The sequence below is a fragment of the Chelon labrosus genome (genome assembly GCF_963514085.1).
Source record: "Chelon labrosus genome assembly, chromosome: 15".
Classification (NCBI taxonomy): domain Eukaryota; kingdom Metazoa; phylum Chordata; class Actinopteri; order Mugiliformes; family Mugilidae; genus Chelon; species Chelon labrosus.
The window spans coordinates 8,597,702-8,610,501 of NC_140348.1; the positions used below are offsets into that span (position 1 = coordinate 8,597,702).

A 12,800-nucleotide genomic window follows, 5' to 3' on the forward strand; every position below is an offset into this window, starting at 1 on the left:
TGCAAATGCATGCAAGTAACAACATGAGGAAGTGCAAAAATGGCCGATATTACAAGAAGTTCAGGGAGTGAGAGGTGGGGGTGGGACTGACAGTAAAGTTTTGAAACATTTACTGTTCTGTCATTGAACAGTGAAAGGAGAACATACAGTAGAGCTGAAGTAAAAAGTGTCATCTTATCATGTTGGACAGCATTTTACACTTTGCTCCAACAAAATGAACAAGGTTAAGGTTGGCAGCTACAGTGCTCACATAGAGTACTCACCCACTTGGATGTTTGTTCTTTTATTGCTTTTATAAATAGATGTTGAATATAGTTTGGCTTTTTTGACAGGAATTTGGAGGGGAAAAAAACGGAAGCTTTTAAAGTCAAAAATAAAACTAATTTCTACAAAGTGATATAAATTAATCAAAAATATATCATGTAAAACAAGTGAAGACATAAATATTCACCCACTTCAAATCAGTATTGAGTAAATGAATCTCTGGTCTCTATCCAAGTCCAGCCACAAATTCTCTATTGGACTGAGCTTTGGGTTTTGAATCGACCAGACTGGAACATTTATCTTGTTTCTTTAAATCATGTCTGTGTAGCTTTTGATGTATGCTTTGGGTCATTGTCTTGCTGGAAAAATAAGGTTCTAGTATTGTAGCAGACTGAATCACACTATCCTCTAGGTTTTTGCTGAATTCATTTTATCCTCTACCTTTAGCTGACGAGTGCATGCTGAAGCATCCCCACAGCATGATGCTGCCACTATCATGCTTTGCAGTCTGTTTCCACTTTCACAATAAACAGTTTTGTTGTGTAAATCTGGTCAAAAAAGCCAAATAATATCAGCTGCGCTTCCATGCAATAAAAGTGAAAGAGAGTCATGTGAACTGACCTTGTAGGTGACCTCTAACAGGGCGTAGCAAGGTTTCAGGGAGTCCACATCTACAGGCACCAGCAGGCGAGGTTCTGCAGCCAACACAGCCAAGTGCCGCAGGGCCTGCAGGTGGTATCTGCAGCAACAACAACAGACAGGTTTTTTTTTTCTTTTTTTTATCTTTTAACCACAGTAGAATATGAAAGAAACGTTTATTGTCTGTTAACAAAATAAAGATAGACATTGAGTTGATAAAAGCTTGTAACGGATAACGCTAAGAATTTACATATCATTCTGTTTGTATTATTTTATTCAGTAGCTTTACTTAAAATCCATTTTTTGTTAATTGCACATTAACATTATGTAATGGACAACCTCATGTATCAGACTCACCGATTGTCAGTGCTGTGAGCAGGGAAGTGTGGGTACAGGGCACAGAGCAGAGCAGCAATGGCTGAATTGGAGGTGCTGAGGGTGTACCTAGTATTAGACACGATCACAGATAGCACAAATATATTCCCATCACTCTCTATTGCATACACATTCATCAATACTTCACTATAAAGTATACATTAAAATCTTACATACACAAAGTGAATCATAAATCGTTATTGCAGACGTCTTTCTTACCTTTCTCATAGAACACAGCACAAAGCACAGCAAATAAATCGGTTTTCTGTGAGTTACACCAGGTCTATGTCGTAATCTTGTTAAGGCCATTACAACAGAGCCTCTTAAACATAATAGCTAGCCGTTAAGTGTGTACTTTGACTAATAGCGTCATTATAATAATGTTAGGTCAGGCTGCTTGCGCCTTCTAGAAGTACTTAACGGTCACCTGAGGTAGAGGATCCTGCTCTTCATTGTGATGGCTGGCTGTGTCATGTTCGACGTGTTTAAGAATTTTTTTCCTCAAGTTTGCAAACCAAAAGACCTTAAGTAGAGACTCACTGCTTGTAAATGACGAAAAGCAGGGATAATCTTTGTAAATACGGACAAAATGTATGAATAAAAGAGAAAGTATCGTCAGGTCAGAAGAAAACGAATTCAGCTAAAATGATGAAACATCAGTGTGTCCAGATCATCATTCAAAACAAAGGGTCTGGGACTCTCTAGGTCCCAAGAGGGTGTTATAAAGGAATTGGACAAAGAAGAAGATATTAAATCACAATAATAATCCCATTTTTTTTTTTTGTAAAAGTGAAACTTTATCTACTCCCAACTTCTCAATTCAAAGAAAGTGTCACACTACGATAAACCTTTCTTACAATTCTGTAAGAAGTGTTACTTGCCCATTAAATGTGGCAAGATGATTACAAGGAGACACAGATTTGTGATTGTAATTGTGTGATTGTGATTTCAATTTAAAAAGCTTCAAAGTCACCAAATGCTGTTAAATATGTGGTACTGCTTTGTTAAAACACATTGGTCCAACAAAGGAGGATTAATCTGCAACTGCACAACGGTCAAACACAAAAACTTCCTGAAATCTTTAAAAGAAGGATTTCTGGGTAACAGTGACTTCTGACTCACTTTCCTTTAATGCTGGGCTCGACAATTTTCAACTTCTGCTAAAATATATGAACCTCCAGTTAAGTGCAGCCAAAAACATCCAAGGACTGAGTCCAGTTCTGAGCCAGACATTTTGGTCGAGAGCAACAGCAGGAATATTCATAATACTTTTTCATGCTTGTGTTTGGTGCGGGAGGAAACCGGAGTGGTTAAACAGAAACCTATGCAAACAAAGATAAAACTTTTCTCTAAATAAACGCCAGAGTCACGCTTTAGTGTAGGTTGGTAGAGACCTACTGTAACCGGTACCCCACACTTGCTGGTCATCACATGTGACTCTAGATGGAAAAACATAACCTTTCCTTCAGTTTCCCCCCGAAAAATAACAAAAGGGAAGTGAAAGTAACAGAAAGAGGGAGGGAGTGAGAAAAGGGAGAAAAAATGGCCAAGTAAAAATTAAAAACTGAGGCGAGAAAGTGAATGAGAAAATGAATGACTAAGATTTAGAGATAATTGTAATACGTGAGGAATGTAAATATGAATAGAAATGTTCAATGCACGCAGGTGGGAGACCGATGACAGACAAGCCAAAGGAGAGACTGTAGGAAATGCGACAATGACTCTGCTCTCTAGCATAACCTACAACCTCTGCAGACCCATGGTAATAATACACACTTACGTACATGACATTCAAATGTGCAGTTCCTGGAGTTGTTCGAGGTTTCAGCTGGCAGTTCTAAAATAAAACGTGACCTGAATAAATTCAAAAGGTTCATCTGATTGTGGCCTTAGGTGGAGAGACATTTGCGACATGTAATGAGAGAGTGGGAGCTACTGTTTCTCTTGAAAATACACAAGCCAAGGTCAGTGGTTTGAGGAATCAGGTTTGGGTGTGTTTGCGTGTGTGTGTGTCTAAATGTCATTCATTATGCACAACACAACATTCAAAGCAGACTTGTGTGTATATGTGTGGCTAACTTGGGTCGTACGTGTGTATGTGGTGTACCTGGTACTTCCCAGAAACAGCAGTCCAAAATCTACTGGCTGTGTTTTTGTATGTATGCGTGCAAATGCTGGCATCCAGCAACTCAGGTGTCATTTAACAGACTGCACATGGAATATAATTAACCCCAGCGTCCTCATCTAAGAGTCATGAGCCAAAATCCACAATATGTCTGTCTTCCTTTTTTGTATTTAATTCCAGTGACGTTTTTGCAACACAGAGCTTTGCAACAGAGTGTCTCGTTCATTCGGTCTTCCATGGATCTAACAACTATCGCCTTTTTAATTCACCCTGATAATTCGATCTCTGACCACATTTGGAGCTGGTCTGGGTCGTATGTGTCTGCAGTTTGTCCACATCCCTTAGGTGGTATGAACGCAATGCGTTAATGATTTTCTTTCTGTCTCTTTATTTCTTATATTTGTTCATATTTATTTATTTTATGTTTTTTTTTTATTTATTTTTTTACCAAAGATTAAGTGACCAAAGCGTGTTTAAATGGATGCCGTGTGTATGTTTATATAAGTATGTTAGTGTCCCACCTGCCCCCTCCCAGGAACAGCAGACCCAGAGCCATGTGGTGAGCCATGTGGAAGCCGTAGTTCATCTCGCCGCCGGTTCTCTTGTGGAAAAAGCGGCAGAGCTGCAGCACCTTCAGGTTCCCGGTGCCGGCCATCACCATGGACATAGCCAGGAGAATCATTGACAGACCCGTCTGCAGGTTGTAATAGCCCGTCTGCTGAAAGGACACGTGAGACAGACAGAGAAACAGAGCAAATATAAGAAATCAACAACTTAAGGTAGAATGTTGTGGAGGAAGCCCTTTTTTTTTTTTTTTTTTTAGATTTACTAAAGATAAAAACACTTACCACACCAGCTGTGCCAGCAAACGACATGATCTTCATGAAGGTCCTCGCAAACTTGTAGAGGCAGTCGAAGGCATCAGAGTTGGCAGAGCCGGCGAATCGTAAGCCCAGTGCCATGCAAGCCCCAGCTGTGATATAGTCTTGGGCTTGGCTGAGGAAAATAAACACCACATAATCAGTCATGGTGGAGAACACCAGTATGTACAGAAAACATTGGTTACTTTACATTTATTACAGCACTGAAACTTAAAATGTTTAAGCATGTTTTTGGGTTAAATACTTACGTCATTGTCTCCATGTTAATGTCTTCTGAAGGGTCAAATGTCCCCCTCATGATCTGAAAACAAAGGCAGAAAACTGTAGTTTTTGTATTGAATTCTGAACATTTAAACAAATATAAAATTCTCCTAATACAGAAAATGTATAAACTGTTACATTGAAACTATTATCTTTTAATTCAAGTGAAAGAAGAAGTGGTGTATATTCTGTTTTGGATTAATTCTTGAGTATATTTGTACTGTGTAGTGTTTGAACTTGCATTTGAATGTTATTGCAATTGCAAAGACTTTTAAGCGTGCGTAAGTTTTTGGTCAAGAATTTATTGTCTGTAGAGAAGTTTAACAAGCAAAAGAAACACATATGCAACGGCCATTACATTACTCACATCAAGTCGTTCACACCAAAGATGACAAAAGTTAAAAAAAAGGCCAGCTACATTGTCAGTGAGTCACCAAGTGTTGCACACATTGCTGTCTGTGTGCGTGTTAGGTATGGTTGTCCTAATTAAAATATAGGACGGGTTGACACGTCTATATGTAATTAGAGCGTTGCTCAACTCTGATGTGTAGCATGTCATGCTTGTTAAGTGTCAAGCATCAGTTTGCCGCTTCATATTTCCGGCTTTCATTGAAAAGGAGTTGTAGCCTGGTGCTTCTTTATCTCTAGGGTGACCACTGCATAAGAGACTGGAAAAAATGCACCTGGTAACTGGCTTCACCTATTCTGTACCTTTATGAACAAGCAAACTTATTTAGAATTTACCACCATCCTTTCTTTGCAACAGACCAGTGAGACCCAATCTCTACAGCAGTTTATTTGGAGCAGTGTGGGGTTCAGATTCAATCATTCGCTTTTCTTGAGGCTATTTCTGCTCGTGTAAACTGTCCAGGTGTCCTCTGGTTGCATCAAGAAAGAGCTACTAAACCGCAGTAGAAAAGCATTGATGAACTGGATGTAGCTCGACTAACAAAATATCAGTGTACCCTTCACAAAGAAATTGTGATTTGTTGCCAGTTTTGCAGCACAGCTCCAAGTATGTTCAGAAAGTAATGCTGTGTGTGTGTTTTCTCACCTGGGGTATGTTACTCTTGACCCACTCTGTGTTAGGGAGGATTTCATCCCACATGATAATACACCGAGCAAGAGTCTGAAGGGGTAGAGAGGCAGGCATACAGGATTAAGGAAAGGTGGGAGAAATGATGCCACACATGCAGTGACACACAGAGACACACTGACCCTCAGCAGCAGAAACTCTGGCTTGATGAAGTCCAGGAGGAACCACGTATCTGGAGGTTTCAGCCAATCAGCGATCGACCTAGTGGACAGAACCACGATGAGAATAGGGGGTGTTAATACCTTTCTTCAACACCCTCTCAGGCAACAGACTGACAGCATCAGATGAGCCTCGAAGAAGACAGGAACCCCTTGACCAACAGACAGTTGGGAGTTGGAGGAGTCTCATTTTTCTGTAGCGTAATGTGTCAACTATTCATCAGGCAGGTACGATGCACTGCTCGATGGACGACATGTAGTTGGAAAGTGGAGCACAGCACTAGGAGCTCAGCATCAGGGTCAAAGCAAGTCATAATGCACTGAGTCTGTACCTGTTGTACAGTTTGCTGTTCATAAATGTACAGTATTGGCTAAGGTACCAAATCCTCAGTTAAGAATGTCTTGCTTTTAGTGTATTCTTCATACATTTGCTAACTATTCCAAATTTATTCTGAGGCATGACTACGTAAATGAAACAAGATCTGTTTTCCACAACAACATGAACAAGGAGTCCCTGTTGAAATGAACTTCTAAATGAAAACTAGGCAGTTGGTAGTACAGGCCCAGATCAGCACTGTTCTAACTGTTCATAACAAAAAATGTACAAACTTGTTCATTTTATATCTTAAAAACAATCCTGTTGAGTTTGTCTTCCCTCACCTGTTGTTGGTCTTGAGGTAGATCATGGCGAGGGCCAGCGTGGCCCCTGGGCACGTCACATCTACATTTATAGTGTCCCCCTCCTGAAATGACCATTTATGACATTAATTCGTCATCTTACTCTCAGAACTTCTGGCTATATATTTAATTAAAATATGTGGGAATGATTGTTTTGTGTTTTGATGGCACTTAACCTAGAGAGAAGTATGTGCGTAGGTTAATAATTACTAACTAGTGTTTAATGCCAATTTATTTATTAATGTTCTCACAACTTTTGAGATATCTCATAACATGTTTGACATGACCAAAGGGAATATAGCCTATTATGAACGTGATGGTGATCCCTGATCAATACTGAATAATGAAGCACTGACAACAACACCAATGTTTGAGTTTAAATCTGATAACAATAAATTAGCTAACAGGGGATTGTAACCCTGATACACACTGAGAAAAATGAATCAGTATTAAATGAAATACCATGAAATACCAAGGAGTCATGGAAGAAATTGGAAGATTCAGAACAATGTTAAGACATACTCAAATGTTATTACACAGTGAAACCAGTTTTAGGGATTTCAGCTTCTACCTTGATTTGGTAGCTGGGGGACTTGTGTCTCTCCCTGTTGGCCCCGGCCTGAGCTCTCCGGTGGCCCCCAACCATGTACTGATACAACTGCTCAGGCACATTCAGGTCTGTCATCCCGATCAAGTTGCTTCCATGCTGTAAGAAGAGAGAAGGTTTGGAGGATATGCAAAAGAGGGAAAGAGAATGGTGACCGAAACAGATGAAATAATGAACATGAGGGAGGATGGGATGCAAGAAAATGGCAAGATAAGAAAGTCAGCATCAGACAGAAGAGGAAGTAAAAGTACAAGTTTTTCAAGGTAAGAGTGAAAAAACAGGAGATCATGAAGGATAATGTTGCACACATAGGAGGAAACAAGAGAAGGTGACAAAGAAATACAGTCATGGTCAACTTGTGTGAGAACCTGTGTTCTTCATCTTTCTCACTGGGTAAGTACACAAAGCATCAATGAGCGCATGACAATTGACAATAACTTGACAAGGGGTTTCAGTTACAGAAGCCAGCAGACGTTCAACATACCAATAAAAACAAAGATCGCTCAGTTTAGTGGAAATATCTGATGGATCAGTCCTCCTCTTACTGTAGATATCTGGTACAGACCCACCCAAAATTGAAATACTACAATGACTTTTAATGGCAGAATAATATCGGCCATAGATACCTGGTTTCGTTTGATAGAATAGAATTACACTCTGTGTGTGACTCACCCCCAGACAGACCATACCCAGGGCGAGTCCAGCAGCGAGTGAATACGACTCTCTGTCTGTACAGTACTCCATCTCTGGACCCGGGGGTCGGCCTAAAAGACACACAGATGGACTCAGTTTTAACAAAATAGCCCTGCACAATATGAAGAAAACATATCGATCGATATATATCGACTGATAAGTGAAATCAGCAGAAATATTTACTTGTGTCTTAGTGTTGGCTCCTATCTGTGAAATGTGTGTAAGCCACGTTACAGTGCAAAGACCTTTTTTATATTAATTAATTGCACTATAGGAGTGTTAAAAATGCTTGACATACAATATATTACAATATACTTATTATATTAAGATATACCTGTACAAATAAAAACATCAAATCCTCGTATTGGAGAATCTGGAACCAAATTTGGTATGAGCCGACTGTAAAAATAGTTAAATAAAGGCAATGGTATCAAACATTTTGTACAAAAATGTCTATGCTGCTCACGCTTGTCATATGTGTAGTAATATGGGGACCTTTAAAAGTTCGTTTTTATCTTGCAATTAATAGCGGTCTTGTTTAAAAATGTCACACACACCTATCTCAGACAGCAAGACTTCAGCATTGTGTCTGTGTCCTGTTCCCTGGTACACCAAACCGATGCCAATTACAGCGGCAACCTGTAGGAAAAAAAACAACAGAGAAAACTCATTGCTATTGTACAGGATATTCATTGCAGACCTTATCGAACACAGTACACTCAGCCTTACCTGAACATTGTGCGGAACATCCAGCTCAGTGGAGGTGGGTGGGAGTAGAGCGGGGATGTGTATACTTAGCAGGCGAGTGATGGAAACGTCCATGGTGCCCAGTTTTGCTGAAGACACTCCCAGTAGGAGCCCAATACTGGTCATCTCATGGCCCTGACAGACAGATACATAGGTTACCTTTCACGACAAAAACACTGAATACTAAATGTGACCAGTTTACTTGGGATCATGCAACATGTTCTGTGTCTCCCTGTGAACTAAACACCTCCTGCAGCTGATCAAATGGTCTCCTTTGTGGCTCTAACTGTTCAATGAGTTTCCACAACAGCTCATGACTGACAGCTTTCATTAGACTCCCGTTGACATGTTTATTAAATCACAAAAGAAGACCAACGACAAGTTTAAACACAGACAACATGAAATAGGTCAACCGTAAATGTAAATTTTGAGCTTGAAGGAAACAGACATTTGCTCTAAATTTAGAAGATCCAGTCACTAACGACCACAACGATTTTGCTGAACTTACTTTACCTTTAAGATATAGAATTAAATATGTTTTTTTTGATGGAAAACAACCATTTTTCTCAGTAAATATATTTCTAGAGGTGCCATTGACTTGAAATTTTCATCAGATGTTGGTAACAACCCATGCAACCCACACATTCAAAGAAATTAAACCTTAGATGCCCATAAATTAAGTGCTAAAAAAATGGAATGACACAGCGAATAAGTACTTTAATTTATTCAATACTTCGTACAAAAGCCTTTATTGGTAATAACAGCTTCAAGACACCTCCTGTACAGAGAAACTAGTTGCATGCATTGCTCAGGTGTGATTTTGGCTCATTCTTCCACACAAAGTCTTCAAATCTTGAAGGTTCCTTGAGCCCCTTCCATGAACTCTGATCTTTAGCTCTTTCCATAGATTATCTATTGGATTCAAGTCAGGTGATTGGCTGGGCCATTCTAGCAGCTTTATTTTTCTTCTCTGAAACCAAGTGAGAGTTTCCTTGGCTGTGTGTTTGGGATCACTGTCTTGCTGAAATGTCCACCCTGGTTTCATCTTCATCATCCTGGGAGATGGCACCAAATGTCTTGGTAGATTTTTCCATTCATCCTTCCTTCAGTTATATGAAGTTTGCCAGTGCCGTATGCTGAAAAACAACCCCATACCATGACGTTCCCACCTCCAAACTTCACTGTTGGTATGGTGTTTTTGGGGTGATGTGGAGTACCATGTGAACTCCAAACATGGTGCATATTATGGCATCCAATGAGTTAAATTTTGGTCTCATCTGACCAGACTATATTCGCCCAGTATTTCACAGGCTTGTCTAAATGTTGTGCAGCAAACTTTAAACGAGCTTCAACATATTTTTTTTCTTCAGCAATGGAGTCTTGCGTGGTGAGCGTGCATACAGGCCATGGTTGTCGAGTGCGTTACTTATTGTTTTCTTTGAAACAATTGGTCTTTCTGAAGCTCTCCACAAGTGCTCCTTGGCTCTTGGAGAACTCTTCTGATAATTCTTTAAATTCTTCTGTCAGAAATCTTGCGAGGAGCACCTAACCGTGGTCGGTTTATGGTGAAATGACATTGTTTCCACTTCCGGATTTTGGCCCCAACAGTCTTCACTGGAACATTGCGAGGTTTAGAAATTCTTCTTTAACCAATGCCATCAGTATGTTTTGCAACAATAACATTGCGAAGATCTTGAGAGAGCTCTTTGGTTTTACCCATCATGAGATGTTTCTTGTGTGACACCTTGGCAATGAAACACCTTTTTATAGGCCCTCAGTTGGAATTGAACCAGCTGATATTAATTTGCACTGACAGCTGGTGTCTTGGCTTTCCGTGCCTTTTTGCACCTCCATTTCTTCATGTCTTCAATATTTTTTCGCTGTGTCATTCCATTTTTTAACATGTGACTTATTTTATGGACATCTAAGGCTTGATTTCTTTGCATGTGTGGGTTGCATGGGTTTTTACCAACATCTGGTGAAAATTTCATGTCAGTAACACCTTTAGAAATATATTCAGTGAGAAAAATAGTGATGTGTACAATACTTACACTGCCTCGCCAAAAAAAAAAAAAAGGTCACACACTTTAATATTTCGTTGGGCCGCCTTTAGCTTTGATTACAGCATGCATTCACTGTGGCATTGTTTCGATAAGCTTCTGCAATGTCACAAGATTTATTTCCATCCAGTGTTGCATTCATTTTTCACCAAGATCTTGTATTGATGATGGGAGACCCTGACCACCACACAAAGCCTTCTCCAGCACATTCCAAAGATTCTCAGTGGGGTTAAGGTCTGGACTCTGTGGTGGCCAATCCATGTGTGAATATGATGTCTCATGCTCCCTGAACCAATTTGAGCCCCATGAATCCTGGTATTGTCATCTTGGAATAAGCCCGTGCCATCAGGGAAGAAAAAATCCATTGATGGAATAACCTGGTCATTCAGTATATTCAGGTAGTCAGCTGACCTCATTCTTTGGGCACATAATGTTGCTGAACCTAGACCTGACCAACTGCAGTGGTTGTTTAAGAAATGGGAAGCTGCTCATTGCATCAGTTGAGGTTGCATAACTTGTTGCCAGCTGAAAGATAATTGCCCATTCAGTAATTATCCAATAGGAGTCTTGGACCGATTTGCTTAGTGAAATTGTTTTTTTTTGGCGAGGCAGTGTATTTTACCCGCTGTATAATCAAGTGCTCTACTTAAGGTACATGTGCTTTAACTGAGCTGCATTTCATGTTTTTTAATGAACTACATTTATTCAATAGAATTTTGTTGAAGATGTTACGATCAATCATCCATGCGTCACAGGCTTTCAGCCAGTGAACACATAGACCAATCAGCCACAACATTAAAACCAATGACAGGAGAGGCGAATAACATTAACCATCTTGTGACAATCCAATGTACTGCTTTGGACCTGTACCAAATGTACCAACCACCTAGACCAGACCAGGCACCCCCACCCCATAGCAATGACACTCCTTGATGGCAGCAGCCATCCCCAGCAGGATGCAGCCTGACACAGACACACACACACACACAAAAACGGTTTGGAAAAACATTAATAACAGCACAAGGTGTTGACCTGGCCTCCAAATTCACTAGATCCCAAACTGATCCAAGTATCTGTGAGATGATCCATAGAGGCCCCTCCCTTCAACCCATAGGACCCAAAGGCCCCCACTAAAAACATTCTGTGACAAGACACCATAGGACACCCTCAGAAGGCCCATGTCCATTCTCTAATGAGTCACAACTGTTTTGGAGGCACAAGGGAGACCTACGCAATATTTGGAAGATGGTCATAATGTTAAGCCTGATCGGTGGAAACTACATCTTCTTCAATCAAAATAAACCTGAAAATGTATCGAGAAATGCTGAAATTATCTATGATGAAACGACAAAGAGAAAAAAAAAATGACCTCTCAGTGTAATGGATGGACTAGTTTCATTTCAATGTTGGGTTAACTGTAAACCGATTAAACATTTACAGATTCAGTTTATGTAATTTTTTAGTAAAGCTTCTAATCTAAAATAATTTCCTTAAAATTAACAGTTTAAGGCCACAATACACAAAAAAGGGGGAACACACAGTGAGACTTAAAAGGAAAGGAACGCGTACACACCTCCTTCGTTCTCTTTAAAACCACAGCCAAACAAAATTCTAATGAACTGATCCAAAGTGTGTCACTTGAGTTTCTCTCTCTCACAGCGAGAATAGAAACCGACACTATACCACCAGCTTTAAACAGGCTCCACTGTCAACCATGTTCACGGCTTTCATTCAAACTGGAGTGAGTTACACACATATTTTACTGAGGGCTCCTATTGTCGTTCAGCTGTAAATTAAATTTGCTCTTAATTTGAAGTGGTCTAAAATCTTCATGAAAATCTTCTAACATTGCATTTATATAGAAATGACTAACAGGGAAATCACTTTGATCCTAATAAGCTGCAGCTCAAGTTCATATTCTATATCACAATGGGAACTGACAATGAATCAACCTTGAACTCAGAGTGGACACTTGACGTGGATGTGGTGGAGTGGTTTTTCTTCGTGTACAACCATATCTTGAGCAAAAATAAGAATTGACTTGCGGCATCCTGTTGTTTTTCTCACTTGAAAGTGGGAAGGACTCGTCTCGTTTCAAAGTTCTCAGAGGGCAGAGTTTCGCTTTGACTTACCGATATCTCTGATGCAAGTGTACATCTTTCACTTACACTCATCTAGAGAAACGCGTGTGTGACGCAGTGTGTGTGCAGGTTAAT

At 39.9% G+C, this 12,800-nt stretch overlaps 1 protein-coding gene across 4 annotated transcripts in view; it reads right to left on the bottom strand.

The window, feature by feature from the left end:
• anapc1 (anaphase promoting complex subunit 1) overlaps positions 1–12,800 on the bottom strand; it is a 53,763-nt gene that overhangs the window by 14,892 nt on the left and 26,071 nt on the right. The window contains exons 34-45 of one of the 4 annotated variants that reach the window (XM_084561693.1): positions 8,507–8,659; positions 8,335–8,416; positions 7,757–7,848; positions 7,049–7,183; positions 6,460–6,542; positions 5,764–5,842; positions 5,600–5,674; positions 4,533–4,585; positions 4,252–4,399; positions 3,925–4,118; positions 1,261–1,347; positions 886–1,003 (exon numbers count right to left, since the gene is read on the bottom strand). In XM_084561693.1, the coding sequence (XP_084417819.1) occupies positions 886–1,003; positions 1,261–1,347; positions 3,925–4,118; positions 4,252–4,399; positions 4,533–4,585; positions 5,600–5,674; positions 5,764–5,842; positions 6,460–6,542; positions 7,049–7,183; positions 7,757–7,848; positions 8,335–8,416; positions 8,507–8,659 (1,299 nt within the window). Of the gene's footprint in view, positions 1–885; positions 1,004–1,260; positions 1,348–3,924; positions 4,122–4,251; positions 4,400–4,532; positions 4,586–5,599; positions 5,675–5,763; positions 5,843–6,459; positions 6,543–7,048; positions 7,184–7,756; positions 7,849–8,334; positions 8,660–12,800 lie in introns of all 4 variants that reach the window. The other 3 variants (XM_084561692.1, XM_084561691.1, XM_084561690.1) reach the window with 3 other exon arrangements.